The 20,455-nt window shown below is 43.7% G+C and overlaps 1 protein-coding gene across 4 annotated transcripts in view; it reads right to left on the reverse strand.

Moving 5' to 3' along the window:
• The window catches only part of exoc6b.S (exocyst complex component 6B S homeolog), a 105,813-nt gene that overhangs the window by 49,580 nt on the left and 35,778 nt on the right, over window positions 1-20,455 (reverse strand). For all 4 annotated transcript variants that reach the window (XM_018242964.2, XM_018242965.2, XM_018242966.2 and 1 more), the window contains exons 7-18: window positions 18,605-18,769; window positions 18,289-18,357; window positions 12,998-13,081; window positions 12,501-12,547; window positions 12,248-12,368; window positions 10,155-10,226; window positions 9,926-10,023; window positions 9,412-9,517; window positions 9,052-9,161; window positions 6,783-6,894; window positions 3,744-3,878; window positions 128-307 (exon numbers count right to left, since the gene is read on the reverse strand). In XM_018242964.2, coding sequence (XP_018098453.1) covers window positions 128-307; window positions 3,744-3,878; window positions 6,783-6,894; window positions 9,052-9,161; window positions 9,412-9,517; window positions 9,926-10,023; window positions 10,155-10,226; window positions 12,248-12,368; window positions 12,501-12,547; window positions 12,998-13,081; window positions 18,289-18,357; window positions 18,605-18,769 — 1,299 coding nt within the window. The remainder of the gene's footprint in view (window positions 1-127; window positions 308-3,743; window positions 3,879-6,782; window positions 6,895-9,051; window positions 9,162-9,411; window positions 9,518-9,925; window positions 10,024-10,154; window positions 10,227-12,247; window positions 12,369-12,500; window positions 12,548-12,997; window positions 13,082-18,288; window positions 18,358-18,604; window positions 18,770-20,455) is intronic.

The raw sequence follows: 20,455 nt of genomic DNA on the forward strand, positions 1-20,455 counted from the left end.
CCCAATTCATGTAATGGGTCGTTGAGTTAATTTTAAATATATATAAACCTGCACCACCCAATCCAATCAGCGACAGTAATAAAACCATAACATTTCCCTTCTGGATGGAGATTGGCAGGTCACTTACTGGCAAGTGGGTGAAGACGGCAAAGGTGCTGTTGAGGAAGGCAACAAGGTCTACAAGGTAGTCGCTGGCCTGCGTGCTGGGATCAGATACCAACCAGTCGTAATCGGCTAGCTGCAGGAACTGGTCAATCTTCTGGTTCAAATTGGTGTAGATCTCTTCTTCTGCAGCCTGGCGAGCGTCCTACGGGAACAGAGCAACTCAAGAGTTATAGGCCACATGGTCTGCTACATGGGCAGGACTGGTGGACACTAGTAATGAGTGAATTTATTCGGCAGCCATGGATTCACGTCGAAATACCGAATTTCCCCATGTGCAAATTTTTTCACGGAACTGCTATGAAAATTCGCCAAGAAGACGCCTATAAGAAAAAAAACCTCCCACTGACTTTAAAGGAGAAGGAAACTCCCAGGGCGCTAAACCCCTCCCCCCTCCCCTGTGCTGCCCCCCCCTCCCTCCTCCCCCCTGGCCTACCTGTCCCCCTGGGCAAATGCCCCTAACTTTTTACTCACCCCTCTGCGCAGGTCCTGTCCACGGAGTTCGCAGTCGCCATCTTCTCCCACGCGCGTCTTCTTCCTGCTCTGACCGGCGTCTTCTGGCGCATGCGCAGTAGGAACAGGTACCGGTACGGCTCTACTGCGCATGCGCCGAATGTCACGAAGTTTTCCGATTCGTTTTCCTTCGTGACATTCGGCGCATGCGCAGTAGAGCTGTACCGGTACCTGTTCCTACTGCGCATGCGCCAGAAGACGCCGGTCAGAGCAGGAAGAAGACGCGCGTGGGAGAAGATGGCGACTGCGAACTCCGTGGACAGGACCTGCGCAGAGGGGTGAGTAAAAAGTTAGGGGCATTTGCCCAGGGGGACAGGTAGGCCAGGGGGGAGGAGGGAGGGGGGGCAGCACAGGGGAGGGGGGGAGGGGTTTAGCGCCCTGGGGGTTTCCTTCTCCTTTAAGGGTGGTGGTCACCCAGCAACAAATCTTCACTACTTCGGGAGACTAATCTCCTCGAAATCGAATCACCTGCGGGATGGCATATTAATCAATTTGTCTGAACTTTCCTCATGAGGCAACTTCGCCATTTCTGAAGTAGTGAAGATTTGTCACTAATCTCCCCGTCTGCCACCACCCTAATGCATTTGGAGAAAAAAGTCACCATAAGAAAAAACACCCATTCACTTTGAAGGTTGACCTGTCACCCTAAAAAAGAATTCCAAATTATTTTCTATCATAGTTGAACAAAATTAACTTGACTTCCACTATATTTATTATTTAAATTTTGATTCCTTCAGTCTTGGAATTACAGAATCACAGCAAGCAAGCAGGAGCCATTTTGTGGACACTTATTAAGATAAATTGTGTATCACCTCAAAATCTTGTGTAAGCACCAGAATGGGGGACCTAATGCCCATGCAACGTGCCCTACATCATTTTTGGAGCCTGAGGCAGTAAGTGGCAATGTGAGAAGTGCAGTGATATGTAGAAGAGCTGAATGGAAAATTAAAGTGACTGCCCCACCTCTGTGCCTCAGGCATATTGGCGGGGCACATAATATTTGATTGACAGCTCAGATATTTAAACACTTTTACAACAGGAATGGATGTTTTAATTACAACATTTTGTGTTCCATGTTTAATTTGCAAATGACTTCATTATGCAGCTTTTTATGTGTAGGGGACAGATCCACTAATGTATTCAGACAAAAAATTGCCATTAGAAAAAAAAGGCCCTTGACTTTAATGCATTAGGACAAAAAAGATACCATTAAAAAAAACGCCCATTGACTTTAATGCATTTGGAGCAAGAAAAATTGTTGTGCGTGAAAAAATATGTCAAGCACAAAACCACTCATTGACGTCAATTTGTATTGCAAAATTTTGCGGTTTCACAAATTTTTTGGAAGTTTTGCAAATATTTTGGTGAAATGGGACAAATTCGCTCATCACTAGTGGACACGGATGAAGTGTTTGCTGGAAGAAAGGCAGCAGCAGGGGTGCCATATTGAATCCAATATAAAGAACATTTTATAGACTACTGACAATGCCATTGAGGGGGCACATCTTGCTGGAGCCCATAACAAACTTATGTTAAGACTTATCAAGAACGTTTTCGGTCCTGCCAGTATCAGCTGCATAATATAGAGCAAGCGCAGTCTTCATTGGTTTCTTGGGTCAGTAACCCCTAGTTACCATTTTCCCCGCCTGCTTTAGAACAAGCACACCTAGCCCAGCCCTAATGATTCTTGTTTCTCATTGATGTCCGTCATCAGAGTCCACAATAATCAACGGTAACAAAGAAGGAGGTGCATTTAAGCCAATCATTGCCCATTATACAGAGAAACTGATTCTTTTCTGCCATTCTGTATCTTAAATTCTCAGGTTTCGGTGTTTCCACAACATGAAAGCTGATCTAGCCCACAATGCACTGCAAACACTTGTTATTTCTACCTCATTCTACATAGTAAAACATGTGCTGTGTGAATAGACACTGCTTTCAAAATACACCTAATAGCAGTGCAAAGCAGCGAGACAACTGTGTGCAATCATTTCTGGGCAACAACAGTCTTTGGCCAATTAAAAACCAGCAGGACAGTAGAGCAGGTTACACAGCATCACAACTTCAGCACAAATTGGGAAAATAGACGCATGGCCACAGCTGTTTTGAGGTTTTACCGCCAACTACTGGGGATTGTGGAAATAGAGACTCTGGGGGTTTCTGTCATATTTACTGGAAAATAAGTTGTTAACTTATTTAGGAACAAGATGGCAGAGTTGATCAAGCTGTGTAAGATCACTTAAGTCCATGATAAGCTTATCCAGGCCATGGCTATGTCCCATTGGAACAGGGAGTGGGCAGATTAAAGGGATTCTGCCATGATTTTTATGATGTAGTTTTTATTTCTAAATGACACTGTTTACGCTGCAAATAATTCACTGTACAATATAAAATGTTATTGCTGAACCAGCAAGTGTATTTAGTTGTAATATTGGTGTGTAGGTGCATCTCAGCTCATTTTGCCTGGTCATGTGATTTCAGAAAGAGCCAGCACTTTAGGATGGAACTGCTTTCTGGCAGCCTGTTGTTTCTCCTACTCAATGTAACTGAATGTGTCTCAGTGGGACCTGGATTTTACTATTGAGTGCTGTTCTTAGATCTACCAGGCAGCTGTTATCTTGTGTTAGGGAGCTGCTATCTGGTTACCTTCCCATTGTTCTTTTGTTTGGCTGCTGTGGGTAAGAAGGGAGGGAGGTGATATCACTCCAACTTGCAGTACAGCAGTAAAGCGTGAATTAAGTTTATCAGAGTCACATAACTGGGGAAACTGGGAAACTGACAATATGTCTAGCCCCATGTCAAATTTCAAAATGAAATATAACAAAAGTTTTTTGCTCTTTTGAGAAATGGATTTCAGTGCAGAGTTCTGCTGGAGCAGCACTACTAACTGATGCCCTTTGAAAAAACATTTTTCCCATGACAGTATCCCTTTAAGATCCAAAGTGTGCCTGGGGTGCTGTGTGTTACTAACAGTATAATAGGACCATGTTGGACAGTAGACTGGGAGCAGCTGGCCAATAGGAACAAATAGGGGCACAGAATTAGCTCATCATAAAGGGTCAACTCACCTTGAACGTTGTCAGGCCGTAGAGTTTGGATGTATGTACTGTATCCGGCAGCACGCCGGTGATATTGGTGATAAACTCCTCCAGGTACTTACAGGAGACCTCCAGGTGGGTGGTGTTGATGATGATCTGTACAAGCTACGAGGAGAGGAAGGCAATAAGGATCACAGAAAGGTCTGCACATCTTAGAAATGTTCTATACAGGAATGTTACATATAAAGGTCCCTATACGAGAATTAATGTACCTAGGATTCTACTGGCATATACACAGGGAAAACAAACAGTTACTCAATCATTTAAACTGGAGAAAAACCACAGGGTTAAACATTGCCCATACTCCAGCTGGTTCTGAACAATTCCAGCACCCAACAGAACTAAGTCCTTAAAAATCCCTTCATCTGCAGCCGTCCACTTGTGTTTTACCCAAGTTTCAACCATGACTTTAACTGCAGGGCCCCAGCAGCCACCAACACAGCAAATCTCCAGTGGCAGAAATGATTCTCTCTTTATTTCACACGCTGTAACAACAAAAGCTGCGGCCCCATTATTAAACACTCGACACATTTGTACACCTGGGCAGTTACCCATCCAAACCAATGAATAAATAGACTTTTTCGGCCAGCGGCAGGCAGAACAATGCAAGCACACTGATCTGATTGGTTGATAGAGGTTACTGCTCAGGTGCAGATATGCTCATTGGTTCCATACGACTCCGGACTATCCAGGGAGCTGCTACTGAACCTCAACAGGTAGATCCTTAGTTGGATAAAACAAGTGACTGTGGCTCTTTTTCCTCCGAAGCACCAACTGAGAAAGTAATATAGATATATTGGACTATTATAGGGTCCCTGCATTAAGTCAAGGAGGGGACTAAAACAACTTTATTCTGTCATGATTTTTATGGTGTAGTTTTTATTCCTAAATGACACTGTTTACACTGCAAATAATTCACTGTACAATATAAAATGTCATTCCTGAACCAGCAAGTGTATTTAGTTGTAATATTGGTGTGTAGGTGCATCTCAGGTCATTTTGCCTGGTCATGTGATTTCAGAAAGAGCCAGCACTTTAGGAGAGAAATGCTTTCTGGCAGGCTGTTGTTTCTCCTACTCAATGTAACTGAATGTGTCTCAGTGGGACCTGGATTTTACTATTGAGTGCTGTTCTTAGATCTACCAGGCAGCTGTTATCTTGTGTTAGGGAGCTGCTATCTGGTTACCTTCCCATTGTTTTGTTGTTAGAAGAGATGCACCGAGTCCACTATTTTGGATTCGGCCGAACCCCCGAATCCTTCATGAAAGATTCGGCCAAATACTGAACCTCCATATGCAAATTAAGAGTGAGAAGGGAAAAACATTTTTTACTTCCTTGTTTTGTGACAAAAAGTCACGCGCTTTCCTTGATTCATATTCGGTTCGGCCGAATCCTGCTGAAAAAGGCTGAATCCCAAACAGAATCCTGGATTCGGAGCATCCCTATTTGTTAGGCTGCTGGGGGGGAAGGGAGGGGGGAGATATCACTCCACCTTGCAGTACAGCAGTAAAGAGTGACTGAAGTTTATCAGAGCACAAGTCACATGACTGTGGGCAGCTGGGAAACTGACAATATGTCTAGCCCCATGTCAGATTTAAAATTAAATATAACAAAATCTGTTTGTTCTTTTGCAAAATGGATTTCAGTGCAGAATTCTGCTGGAGCAGCACTATTAACTGATATGTTTTGAAAAAAAAAACAAAAAAAAACATTTTTTTTCCATGACAGTATCCTTTTAATCACACAGCAAATCTTCCCTTTTTTTTTTTTTCAAACTGGGGCACCCACGTCTCTTCTAAGGCCAATTTAAGCGCACATTGTTCTGCATATCTTTTATGGGTAAAAATGCATTTCCCCGTGTGCAGCTCATATGCCCGGGGACTGCACTTTACAAACACACAGCGGATCTTCTGCAAGTCAGATTCTAGAAGATTCCAGCAGAGCGTCTGCACGTTCATGCAGGGCCGTCTCCTTAGTCCTGTACCAAGAATTCTAGATGACCGTCTGACTGCAGAACAAACACAGAAGGCTGGTGCCCCATGAAAGTCTAAGAGATTCCTTGGCCCCTCTCACGCTATCTTTGCCCAAATATGATCCTAGCTAGAGTGCGTGGAGTTTAGACGTGCTGGTGTGGGCAGAATTAAGAATACACTTTCCTTAGTGACTAAAGGTTCATGGCCGACAGTTGACCCGTATCTGTCACACACTTGGTTTGTTGTGTTGGCAAACGTTCAGCAGGATGTTTTGAATAAGTCTTGTAGAAAACAGGAGTGGGTGTCTACAGCTTTCACTGGGGGAAATCCATCACCTGAAACAATGTTAATCCTGCTCTCTGAACCCATATGGTGCAAGTATCTTAAGTATGCAGCTATGGTGCATCACACACAGATATGAGATATTGCTCATATAATAAACAGCATGGAAAGAGAGGATTGTAAAGCAAGAAATTAAACCCCTGGATGAAATGTCTTAGAGCAGACAACTCAAGCTGTTCCAATGAAAGAGACTGAAATCTCTCCCCTCAGACAGGGACTCTGCTGGTTTCATAGGGTAGAAGTGTAAACATCAACCATGATCCGTTGGCACTGGGATTAGTTGTTCAACATCAGTTGTGTTAAGGTGGCCATACATGGAGAGATCCGCTCGTTTGGCGATGTTGGCAAACGAGCGGATCTCCCTCCGATATGCCCACCTTGAGGTGGGCAATATCGGGCTGATCCGATCGTGGGCCCTAGGGCCCAATGATCGGATTCTATCGAACACGAACGGGCGGTCGGATAGCGGGACCACATCAACGAACAGATGCGACCCGCAATCCGACGGGATTTTTAGTCCCATCCGATCGAGATCTGGCCGACTTTCGGCCATATCTCGATCGGGGAAGCCCGTCGGGGGCCCCCATACACGGGCCAATAAGCTGCCGACACGGTCTGTCGGCAGCTTTTATCGGCCCGTGTATGGCCACCTTTAGAAGCTTGACTGCTTATACTCATAGTGGGAGCCCCTTACCTCTGTAAGGCCAACGTTCTTTCTCTTGATGACATTCTGCAGACAGTTGCTTAGTGTTCGAGTGAGCAGCAGGTTTGTGGACTTCCGAATCATGTCGTCCACTTCTGTGGAACTACAGGGAGAGAAGAGAACCGTTACAGTACATGATTTATTCTTCAACTGCACAAATGAGCCCATGCATATCAATAAGTATCTGCTGCACCGGATGTGAAACTGGTTGGGCTGAAAATGTTACTATTCAGAATTTTCAGCTTGCAAACGAGCAAACACATCTTCTATGCTGCCCTTTAGGCTGGGGCCATACAGGGCCGAAATGAGCAGCATTCCGGCCCCTCGCTGCTAGCAGTATCCTCTTCTTGTGTTCATGTCTGGGAGACTTGTGTCAGCTCCCGTGCCAACACAATTGGCTGAGACAACACAAGGCTTCCTGGTGCGAACACAAGAAAATGATACTGCTAGCAGCGAGGGGCTGGAATGCTGCAGATTTCAGCAGGCTGATTTCGGCCCTGTCTAGCCCCAGCCTTAAAATATACTATTGTGTGAACAGGGGAAGATGGGCATTCACACGGATTACAATTGAGCACCAGTATGACAAAGCACCTGAACCTATAAGCATTAGTGTGAAACAACACTTGATCCTATAGCTCTTCTGTGTCTGGAGGGCTGAACTGTATACCTGGCCGTCTACTTTAAACACTACTCGTTAGGCTCAGTTTCTAAATAAATGGATATTAACCCAATTTGGTCACTAATCGGCTGGGCCAAATCAGGCAGAGCTGCTTATTCTGCAAATCAGACAATAACTGGATCGTAATGGGGGAATATGGAGACCAATTATTAGGCCCCCTTTGGTGACTCCCTTCATTAGGAGCAATGAACAGTGTATTGCTGACAGTCTGCAGAACACCTTCTCACATAATGAGTACAATGCTAACAAAACTCTCTCCTACTCCTCGTGGTACTGGTCTACAAGGCCCCCTTCCACTGTACCAAGAAAGACAATGTGCAGGACACCCCTCTGCTTAAAGGAGAATTAAAACTTAATAAGCAAAGACATAGGTAGAAATGTTGTACATGATGTTTTGTGCTTCTGTACCAGCCCAAGGCAACCACAGCCCTTTAGCAGTAAAGATCTGTGTCTCCAAAGATGCCCCAGTAGCTCCCCATCTTCTTTTCTGCTGATTCACTGATTCACATGCTCTGTGCTGCTGTCACTTACTGAGCTTAGGGAGCCACTCACAATATACAGTACACATAGAATAGAAATGTCACAGTATAAGGCTGATTAGTAATTAATACACATAATTACTACATGGCAGCACAGAAACCAGTGCAATTAGCATCAGAATTGAATAATCAGCAAACCTGTAGCATCAGCTTATATTACAGCCAAGGAAGCTCATTTTCTGCTGGATAATTAGTGACGAGCCCTAAGCTTAGCTTCTCAACAGCCAATCAGAGCCCACTGAGCATGTGAGTGTCACAGACACTTTCCAAGATGGTGACCCCCTGTGACAAGTTTGAAGTCCTGGATCATTGCTGCTATTGACAAGCTCAAACTTTAGCCTTGTGCAATAAGTTCACAATATAAAACATGCCATTTTTAGCCACATTCATTTTTAGTGTTTTGTTCTCCATTAAAATGCAGTTTGCATGATGCAATCCCTGAGATGCCCAAAGTACACGCTCTAATACCTTGAATCTCCCTATACACCACTGGCTGGGTGAGGGACTAAATTATAATTCTTGCTGAATCTCTACACATGGAAAGTGATTTGGAGTTTATCCTAACACACCCCAGGTCTAATAGCACTATCTTTGCAAGCCGTGCTACTGAATGGACGTGCCTTTTATCTGTCAGTGGCCATCTATAAGGTTGAAAAGGACAAGGGTTGTTATCTACTAGGGCAGAGTGACAGATGGGTGCAGGTTACACTTGGGAAGGTTCAAAGGCATTAATACTGCAAACGTGGGGGCCTGCGGGTCAGTCTGCTCCATTGACCTTTTCACTCCTTATCCTCTTCAGATTGAGAAAGGCAAGAGTTTATGGGGATGAATAAGACCAGCTAAAACACAAGAAGCCTCTCTCCCTCTTTTTGAATAGTATGGTCCAGCAAGTAGGTGGTGGATCCCTCTCAGCAACAGCTGAAAGTAACTAGCACTGCAGAAATAGCATGGGCAGATAAAGTCTCATTCTGGTCCCAAGAGGGCAAAGGGCAACCACTTTACCAGACACGTGAAGATCAGGATAATAAAAAGGCACATTTACCTTAGGTGCAAATCCTCAGAGAACTTCAGACAAGCGTAGATGAACTCCTTGATCTGACAGTACACTTTGGGTACAAATTCCGAGAAGGGAAACTTTTTAGGAAACTGTTGCTGCAAAGCAAAAAATAGAGACATTTAGGAAATGTAGGAGACAGAAAAAACATTGTATATAACTATTGCTTTCATTACCAATTTAAAAATACAATGATTCAGCCCTGTTTGGTTCACCCGAAGGACCACTCCTTGAGCACCAGAGCCCTACATGTCCGCCATCTTTTTAACAGGGTCCAAATATGAATCTTATTCAAGGAATAAATGCAACAGAGAAGTGTGTGGTTGGAGCACTCAGATGTCCGCTTACCTTCTCTACTTCAGAGTCCTGGAAAGGGAACTGCCCTACCAACTTCCGGTAAGTTTCTTCGTCAGTCACCGGGATGGGGCTGTAGTTGTCTGTGTCTAGTATATTTCTAGATAATGAGACACAAATCAATAGCTTACAGGATGAGAGCCATCAGTCATGTGCTCACTAGATCCTCCAGGGAAAAATGATATTGCCATTAAAGTATAAATTAAAGGATCGTGCATTGATAGAGGCATATTAATAATGGGTGTTCTAAGGCACAAAGGGTTTTGGTATCACTAAGGATGAAATCAAAGAACATGCCATTCCCAGCAGGAAGATCCTCTCCAATGATGGGAAAGGAGTTGCCAACACTTTTGATGGTGTCACTTGTCAATGTGGAAGCCACCAATTCTGGGTGACACCATCTACACCACAAATGTCTGCAAGTAGCTCCGCCTGGATTTAGGAGATGGAACACAAGCCAGTGTTGTGTAGAAAGCTGAAGACTTGGGGGTAGTAAATATTTACTCACCTGAATAATAGAGCCCATTTCTTCAGTAGGATCTCACTGTACTGGTCTCTGATCTCTAGCAGCATGTCGAACAGCTGGTTCACTGGGAAACCATAACCCTGCAGGAATTGGCAACACAAAAGGCATTGGTACGGTGGCTACAGGGAGGTCATAACGGAGACAGAGAGGGGTCTACAGGAAAGACAGACAACTAGGTAGGGAGCTAAAAGAAACAAGCATGGCATCCTACCTGCAGTGTGTCAGCAAAATGGACTATGAGATTCTTCAGATCTAACACCAGGTTGGGATCGGAGCAGTAGGACTACAAGCAAAGCAGGAGAAAAGTGAAACTGATAAAACATGAGCCAAATCTGCAGCTGTGGGTGGAACTACAATTCCCAGCATTCCAAAGTGTAGCATGGCAACTAGGGTTGCCACCTTTTCTGGAAAAAAATACTGGCCTTCCTGTATATTTATCTTTTTTCCCTATTAATAACATTGGGATCACTGACCTTCCTATATATTTATCTTTATTCCCTATTAATAACATTGGGATCACTGGCCTTCCTATATATTTATCTTTATTCCCTATTAATAACATTGGGATCACTGACCTTCCTATATATTTATCTTTATTCCCTATTAATAACATTGGGATCACTGACCTTCCTATATATTTATCTTTATTCCCTATTAATAACATTGGGATCACTGACCTTCCTATAGATTTATCTTTATTCCCTATTAATAACATTGGGATCACTGACCTTCCTATATATTTATCTTTATTCCCTATTAATAACATTGGGATCACTGACCTTCCTATATATTTATCTTTATTCCCTATTAATAACATTGGGATCACTGACCTTCCTATATATTTATCTTTATTCCCTATTAATAACATTGGGATCACTGACCTTCCTATATATTTATCTTTATTCCCTATTAATAACATTGGGATCACTGACCTTCCTATATATTTATCTTTATTCCCTATTAATAACATTGGGATCACTGACCTTCCTATATATTTATCTTTATTTCCTATTAATAACATTGGGATCACTGACCTTCCTATATATTTATCTTTATTCCCTATTAATAACATTGGGATCACTGACCTTCCTATATATTTATCTTTATTCCTTATTAATAACATTGGGATCATATCACTGGCCTTCCTATATATTTATCATTATTCCCTATTAATAACATTGGGATCACTGACCTTCCTATATATTTATCTTTATTCCCTATTAATAACATTGGGATCAGCCATCATTTTTACCAGCCAGGCCAGTAAAATACCGGCCAGGTGGCAACCCTAGTGGCAACTATTAAGAGAGTCACAAGTTAGGACGAAGCTCGCTGTCCTAGACACAATCAGGATTTTTATCATATAAAATCACTTTATTTGCACTTGTTTTATTCGCTGTACATTTTCCTTTTTGATTCCCCCCCCCCCCTCAAGCTTCTATGAAGCTGTTCCTAGCCCAGTTTGCCATTTTAGCCATTGTCTCTTGGGCTGGCTAGATGCAGTTTATGCAGTGATGATCCACCTAAAAAATCTAGTAGTGGGCAAGACTTAAGGTGGCCATAGATGTTAGAATTACGATCTTTCCAAGAAAGATTGTTTGTTTCAATACACACGTGTAGAGCTGAATGGTCAGATATACATATAGAAACCATAGAATTCTACCTGTATCTGACCATTCAGCACTAACAATGGCCGATTTTTGGTTGCCTTCAAAGGTGCCTGATCAAAATTTTCCGACCAGCCCAATCGACGAGCCGATATCCAAGTCTTCTGTCGACACCCAAGTCTTCTGTCGATATGCAAGTCTTATGCCAATATCGGTCGGCTCATCTCCCCTCATACAAGCACCGAAAATCGTACAAAAATTAGTTTGATAAGATATTATCTGTGTTTATATGGCCAACTTTATACTACTGCCACATGGGGGTGAAAAGAATCAACCCCATCACTATTATTAGTCTTCTGTCCTGCACGCACATGGCTCCAATAGAAAAAATCCAATGGCACACAGGTCTGATGAAACACCTCAAGAGTTTATTGGGGAGTGCAGTGCAACGTTTCGGGCGGAGCCCTTTGTCAAGCATGCACAGGGAACATTTGTTTTGGCCCAGGTACAGGCACATGCAGTGGATTCAAACTCTTCAGTTTCTTCGGCAAAATCCATTGCGTGTGCTAGGTAGGTCAGGCAGCTAATGCCAGCATAGGGGCTAACCCTGCATATTTGTCCAGTGTACACTGAATTACAACAAAGGACAGTGGCCATTTAGAAGACATTTCCAGCTTATGGTGGGTTATCTACTTACCGAATGTGTCCGCAGGGCTGCCATTGTTTTGGACAAGGCCAAGTCCCACAGTTCATCTATGTAGGCTCTATTGACGAGGCCAAGTGTTGTATGTAAGATGTGATCTTCCACCACAAAAAAGCTGAGGAGGAGGAGGAGAGAGAAAGAGTATGTAAGTTACATATAGAAACAACAATCATATATCAGAATCATAATATGCTATATGCCTGATGCATAAACGTGCCCCTGAAGCTTATGTAAGAGAATGACTTACCCTATTATCTGGTGGAAGTACTTTCTGTATCCGTCCAATGTTTCATGCTGGAATGAGAAGCAAAGGTGTAATGTACAAAACACACTGATGCATTTTAATTCTTATTTCTAATCATAACTTTCTAGTAAGCTCCTCTGTACCAGTGGGGGGGGGGGGCAGCAAAAGGTAAAGTTGCCATATGCAGAAAAAGCACCAGATACGAGGAGGCCAAATTGCTTTGTTGCAATCATCTAACTTTTATACAGCCACACTTCCAAATCCTCAATGTCTTATATGTGATCTGTCATCCAAATAAAGCCTCACAATAAAGCCTACCCAGCAATATCAATTAGATTCCAGTTGCTTGGGCACAAACAATGGTTCCACAAGGGCACATGAAAGGATACATGGTGTATACGAGGCATTATTTAGGTTACTGGCCCTTAGCACAGGACAGTATTTTGCTACTGGGATAGTGGTAAATTTAAATATTGATCAAAAGAAATGAAGGGACCTACCATGTTGGATGGCGGCTGTAAGACCAGCCTTGCCTGCTTTCTTCTCTGCTTCCTGTAGTAGTTTTCAAAGGTCTCCCTTGAACCCTGAAATCAGATGAAAGGTCGGTATAATAAACACAGTCGTTCTGCGTCATTACAAAACTTACGTGGCAAGCCCCACATGATCAGCTAACGAGTGAAAGACAAGTCAGTGGGGTTTTGGTACATTCTAGAACAATAAAATAAGATTTATGGGTGGGAATTTTTAACTCAATCTGAGGTACAGATTAGTAGTGGAATGGCCTTTATTGGGTTTGCCTTAAAAATGTCTGGAGTTTTTTTTTTTTTTTTAAAGAAATCAGAGAACTTGCAGGGTCTCAGCATATTAGTACTACAAGACTTACTGTACCAGCTTCCCAGGCACTAGATGTCGTTCCCAGCATTACTCTTCCACATAATATAATGTTAAAATATACAAAACCTCTTTTTTTTTACATCCCCAACATAAACTGGCCTCTCCCTGTGCCCCAACGTCAACTGGCCTCTCCCTGTGCCCCAACGTCAACTGGCCTCTCCCTGTGCCCCCCAACGTCAACTGGCCTCTCCCTGTGCCCCCCAACGTCAACTGGCCTCTCCCTGTGCCCCCCCAACGTCAACTGGCCTCTCCCTGTGCCCCCCAACGTCAACTGGCCTCTCCCTGTGCCCCCCAACGTCAACTGGCCTCTCCCTGTGCCCCCCAACGTAAACTGACCTCTCCCTGTGCCCCAACGTAAGCTGGCCTCTCCCTGTGCCCCAACGTAAGCTGACCTCTCTCTCTGTGCCCTAACATAAGCTGGCCTCTCTCCGTGCTCCAACATAAACTGGCCCCTCCCTGTGCCCCAACGTAAACTGGCCTCTCCCTGTGCCCCAACGTAAGCTGACCTCTGATATACGGCCTCTCCCTGTGCCCCAATGTAAACTGGCCTCTCCCTGTGCCCCAACGTAAACTGGCCTCTCCCTGTGCCCCACTGTAAAATGGGTGATTATTCCAAATCCGTATATCAGTATGGTGTGATTTATCCTGTTGAGCACAGGGCAGATGCCTAGATAGCTTGGAGCCAGCGGGTATTGATTTGACTTACAGACAAAACATGTGTCGTCATTATAGAAAATCAAAGCTGAAATTTAAAACTGAAACCGGTTCCATATTCTAAGCAGAGATGTGAGTTCCAGTAAATGATCAATAATTGGTTGGGAGCGGGAAGTCAAAAAAGAGGAATTCCTTGGAGGGAACCTACAGGAGACTCATATTACGGAGCAGTGCAGGTTCGAATCACATCACTGCAACAAATGCACTGCTTTTAACTGGAAGCAGGAAAATGACACCCAAAATATGTGCACTAGTCAATATGTGACAGTTGAAGGCATCTGGGGGACTATGCCCAGTGCTAGTCAAGATCTTTTTCCCCCTCAGGGCAGTTACAGAGACATGACACTAATACCTATTGGAATGCACAGGATTTCCAAAAGCTATCAAGTGTTGCTGGGAGTCCAATAGCATCAGGAAGTCAGTAACTATGGTTAAATAAACCAGCCCTGGAGCCATTAATACTGAGTTTTGTCCCATCTCATACACTGGGTCAGCTGGTAAGTGGGAGACAAGTTCATGCTACGGCCTCAGGAGAATACGGACATGAGGGGGGACGATTTAGCCACAAGCCCATCTCATGGGAATGGTGGGAAATGGGAGTCTACTGGGGATAGAGCAGGAAATAGAATGTACCAGTAAGTTTCTACTGGGGATAGAGCAGGAAATAGAAAGTACCAGTAAGTTTCTACTGGGGATAGAGCAGGAAATAAAAAGTACCAGTAAGTTTCTACTGGGGATAGAGCAGGAAATAGAAAGTACCAGTAAGTTTCTACTGGGGATAGAGCAGGAAATAGAAAGTACCAGTAAGTTTCTACTGGGGATAGAGCAGGAAATAGAAAGTACCAGTAAGTTTCTACTGGGGATAGAGCAGGAAATAGAATGTACCAGTAAGTTTCTACTGGGGATAGAGCAGGAAATAGAAAGTACCAGTAAGTTTCTACTGGGGATAGAGCAGGAAATAGAATGTACCAGTAAGTTTCTACTGGGGATAGAGCAGGATATAGAGTTTACCAGTAAGTTTCTACTGGGGATAGAGCAGGAAAAAGAAAGTACCAGTAAGGTTCTACTGGGGATAGAGCAGGAAATAGAAAGTACCAGTAAGTTTCTACTGGGGATAGAGCAGGATATAGATTTTACCAGTAAGTTTCTACTGGGGATAGAGCAGGAAATAAAAAGTACCAGTAAGTTTCTACTGGGGATAGAGCAGGAAATAAAAAGTACCAGTAAGTTTCTACTGGGGATAGAGCAGGAAATAGAAAGTACCAGTAAGTTTCTACTGGGGATAGAGCAGGATATAGAATTTACCAGTAAGTTTCTACTGGGGATAGAGCAGGAAATAGAAAGTACCAGTAAGTTTCTACTGGGGATAGAGCAGGATATAGAATTTACCAGTAAGTTTCTACTGGGGATAGAGCAGGAAATAGAAAGTACCAGTAAGTTTCTACTGGGGATAGAGCAGGATATAGATTTTACCAGTAAGTTTCTACTGGGGATAGAGCAGGAAATAGAAAGTACCAGTAAGTTTCTACTGGGGATAGAGCAGGAAATAAAAAGTACCAGTAAGTTTCTACTGGGGATAGAGCAGGAAATAAAAAGTACCAGTAAGTTTCTACTGGGGATAGAGCAGGAAATAGAATGTACCAGTAAGTTTCTACTGGGGATAGAGCAGGAAATAGAAAGTACCAGTAAGTTTCTAATGGGGATAGAGCAGGAAATAGAAAGTACCAGTAAGGTTCTACTGAAACAGAGGAATTCTCTGATATATAAACTACTAGAAGTGCAGAGGAATTCTCTGATATATAAAGTACTAGAGGTGCAGAGGAATTCTCTGATATATAAACTACTAGAGGTGCAAAGGAAATCACTGATCTGCTATCAGAAGCAGCACCTTGGACAGCAGCCCTGAGGCACCAGATATATTACACGTATGACAGTGAGTTTGCGCGTGTAAGTGGCACCAGATATATAACATGTATGACAGTGAGTTTGCATGTGTAAGTGGCACCAAATATATTACACGTATGACAGTGAGTTTGCACGTGTAAGTGGCACACTGCTCTCTAGCCAAGGGTTCAATTGCCCGGCCGCATGGGCCCCTGGAATATTTTGAGGATAAGTCTAATAATAACCATGACTGATCAGGTCAGCTGAGGACAGGCTTTAGGAATATATTTCCATAGAAGAAGAGCAGCTTCTCCCCCAAAACTGAAAGGGTGAGACTCCCCTTGTCCATTTCTGGCTATTATACTTGGTGGTCCTAAATGCGCTTCCCAAGTTCAGCGAGCCGCAATCATTAACCTGATCCTGACCCTCTCGTCACTCTCCTTTCCCGTCAGTAACCTTCCTGAGAGAGTTCAGCTCTTCCTGGCGACCCGTCCGGGCGACCCGTGTGATAATACTAAGTGCCATATTTGTGTGATAATACTAAGTGCCGTATTTGTAGGTGCCGTGCCCAAGATTGCCGGAGTCTGACCGACCGCTGACCCCCCCCCAGTACAATATGTGAAGTGGTGTCCCGCTGATAAGCTCACCAGATCTGCCCCTCTCATATCATTCCTCGGGGGAACACACTAGCGTCTCACTCATAAAGCTCAAGCTGAAAGCAGGGTCGGTCACTGGGGGATGTAAAGAATAATAAATATTGCTGTGTTTATGCAAAGAGGGGGCTAAGAGTTCAGGTGACGGCATTAGGAAGCAGCCGCTGTACACATGATTTTAAATATTATGTGGATAGTAGGGGGCTATGATGTTTCCTATACAAAACAAAGGAGAACATTTCCTTTAGCTGCAAACAGGATCTGACCCATCGCTCAGCACTTGCCTTATCTGCGGGTCACAAGGGGTCGCACAGAAACCCCCCAGAGAATCAAGGCCCGGGGTTGCGGGTGTCTTTTGTACAGTGGCCACACAACTCTCCTATGGAATATCAGTGGCTCCAGGCCAGGGATACCGGCAGGACAAAGGGCAGGGGTGCTGGTGACACAATGGGTGGGATATGAGTGGTACAATGGGTGGGATATGAGTGGTAGAAGAGCAGGGATACCTGTGCTACAATGGAAGGAATATTAGAATCATGGCTTTTTGGGCAACAGAACCTGCTTACAACTGATACCAATGAAATAAGCAGAACAATAATGGTGGAACTAAATACAGAGCTCTAGACAATACTGCAACAACATAAACATTTGTAGGGAGAAGAGGGGACATGTCAGAGGCCACCGAGTGTTCCTGATACTCAAATATCCCTACATGAGAATGAAAAGAATAGGTCCTGTCATTCCAGTGAAAAGACAACTCCAAATACCGGAGAGCAGGGGGAGCAGAATACTCGAGGGAAGCGGGGAGAGATGTTGCTGACAAAAGACGTGTCCCAGTGGATAATGTGAAGTAAAGCAGCTCTGTGTGGCACCCCTCAGCCAATCACTGCATACCAATCTACTAATAGCCATGAGCATGATGAATAGCATCACACTGTACTTTGTCTAACTATAGCAGGTGACACCCCAATGTTTCTATATATCTGTAACCTTGTTATGAGCTAAGGGGGCCCAGTCTGAAGGTCAGTTAGGGGGAGATTTGGGGTGAGTGTTTATTTGTACCCTGGGTACCCCTGGAACTATAGCAGGGTGACACCCCAATGTTTCTATATATCTGTAACCTTGTTATGAGCTAAGGGGGCCCAGTCTGAAGGTCAGTTAGGAGGAGATTTGGGGTGAGCGTTTATTTGTACCCTGGGTACCCCTGGAACTATAGCAGGGTGACTGTTACCCCAATGTTTCTATATATCTGTAACCTTGTTATGAGCTATGGGGCACAGTTAGGGGGAGATTTGGGGTGAGTGCTTATTTGTACCCTGGGTACCCCTGGAACAATAGCAGGGTGACACCCCAATGTTTCTATATATCTGTAACCTTGTTATGAGCTAAGGGGTCCCAGTCTGAAGGTCAGTTAGGGGGAGATTTGGGGTGAGTGCTTATTTGTACCCTGGGTACCCCTGGAACTATAACAGGGTGACTGTTACCCCAATGTTTCTATATATCTGTAACCTTGTTATGAGCTAAGGGGGCCCAGTCTGAAGGTCAGTTAGGGGGAGATTTGGGGTGAGTATTGAAAAGAAATACTCTGCATAATTTTTTTTTACCACCACTGTCAGTTTGCCTACATATTTTAAATATCTACTCACCAGTACAGTGTAGATGTGCAAACAGCGATATACAGGAGAAAAATCAACCAAATCCTGTGTCCCGGGGGCCTGCCAGGGAAAGAGAAAAATAAAAGAACTGTAATGTCAAACTGAGAGAGCAAATGTCTCAGGGAACTTGAGTAGACAGGGGAGTGTGATGGACAAATGGAGACAAAAGACAATCAGTAACTTAAAAGTAGAAATAATCTAATAATATTGTCTTTTTAAATATTTCACTGTGCAGCCAAGTAAACGTTAATGAAGATTTGCCTTCTTATCACTGAATTCTATTGGACCTTTATACCAATGGTATTACCTCTTCCTCCTCTTCTTCATCCTCCACATCCAAAATGCCAGAATCCTGCTCAGACATAGGGCTAGTGCCATTCAGCTCTGGGCTTGGGCATTTTCTAGGTCTCTTGGCGAGGCCTCGCTTGCCCTGTACAGACAGAATGTTGTCCAGTGTCCTCTGCTGCTGAGCCTGAGAAACAGAAATCATATTGTTAGTGAAGATATTCACATCATTCAGTCACAGATCCTATCTGATCCCCATTGTAAGCAGCAGTCCTGTCCTGCTTTATGGCAGCTGAGATTCTAGCTATCTGTATAACAGAGCATTCTGTCCCAGTGGCTGCACAGATCCTATCTGATCCCCATTGTAAGCAGCAGTCCTGTCCTGCTTTATGGCAGCTGAGATTCTAGCTATCTGTATAACAGAACATTCTGTCCCAGTGACTGCACAGATCCTATCTGATCCCCATTGTAAGCAGCAGTCCTGTCCTGCATTTCATGGTGTGCCACTTTGCTGCTGGTAATGGATCACAGCATTGGGTGACAGTTTTCAGGCTCAGTGCAGATCCCATTTACTTTGAAAGGGAAAAGAAAACAACTCATCAGCCTGACAAACAAATGGGTCGCTGGTCTATGTGAATAAGGGGATTAGGCAGTAGCTGAAATATGTGGAGAAGTGGCGGCACATGGAAACTGCCCCTCTGTAATCAGTGACTGAGCCAAAATAAACACATACGATATGAAAGTACTTGTAATCCTCTCGCTGGCACTCAACTAGGGGAGGAACGCTGCCACTTCACATGCACAAGCCTGGGAGACTGAAGGTCATAACTCATTAACACACACTTGTAATTGATCTGTTTAGTTTGAATTGTCGGGAACATTAAGTCTCTAGCCAGCAGAGCTTACACATTCACAGCATGGAGTACGGACAACATGGAAATGGATAAAATGTATATTATTGTATTCATGTATGATCTGCTAGATTCATTCATGCACTGACAGCATACGTCTCCCGCTATAATGAGAGCAATTCAGCAGGAACAGCCCCCTAAGTTTGCTCATAGTCTGTACAGAGAGATCCCATAAAACTATGGTACATAGGTATTCCCTGTACTAAGCACAATTCAGCAGGAACAGCCCCTAAGTTTGCTCATAGTCTGTACAGAGAGATCCCATAAAACTATGGCAGCATAGGTATTCCCTGTACTAAGCACAATTCAGCAGGAACAGTCCCCTAAGTTTGCTCATAGTCTGTACAGAGAGATCCCATAAAACTATGGCAGCATAGGTATTCCCTGTACTAAGCACAATTCAGCAGGAACAGTCCCCTAAGTTTGCTCATAGTCTGTACAGAGAGATCCCATAAAACTATGGCAGCATAGGTATTCCCTGTACTAAGCACAATTCAGCAGGAACAGTCCCCTAAGTTTGCTCATAGTCTGTACAGAGAGATCCCATAAAACTATGGTACATAGGTATTCCCTGTACTAAGCACAATTCAGCAGGAACAGCCCCTAAGTTTGCTCATAGTCTGTACAGAGAGATCCCATAAAACTATGGCAGCATAGGTATTCCCTGTACTAAGCACAATTCAGCAGGAACAGTCCCTAAGTTTGCTCATAGTCTGTACAGAGAGATCCCATAAAACTATGGTACATAGGTATTCCCTGTACTAAGCACAATTCAGCAGGAACAGCCCCTAAGTTTGCTCATAGTCTGTACAGAGAGATCCCATAAAACTATGGCAGCATAGGTATTCCCTGTACTAAGCACAATTCAGCAGGAACAGTCCCCTAAGTTTGCTCATAGTCTGTACAGAGAGATCCCATAAAACTATGGCAGCATAGGTATTCCCTGTACTAAGCACAATTCA

The sequence above is a fragment of the Xenopus laevis genome, chromosome 1S (genome assembly GCF_017654675.1).
Source record: "Xenopus laevis strain J_2021 chromosome 1S, Xenopus_laevis_v10.1, whole genome shotgun sequence".
Lineage (NCBI taxonomy): Eukaryota > Metazoa > Chordata > Amphibia > Anura > Pipidae > Xenopus > Xenopus laevis.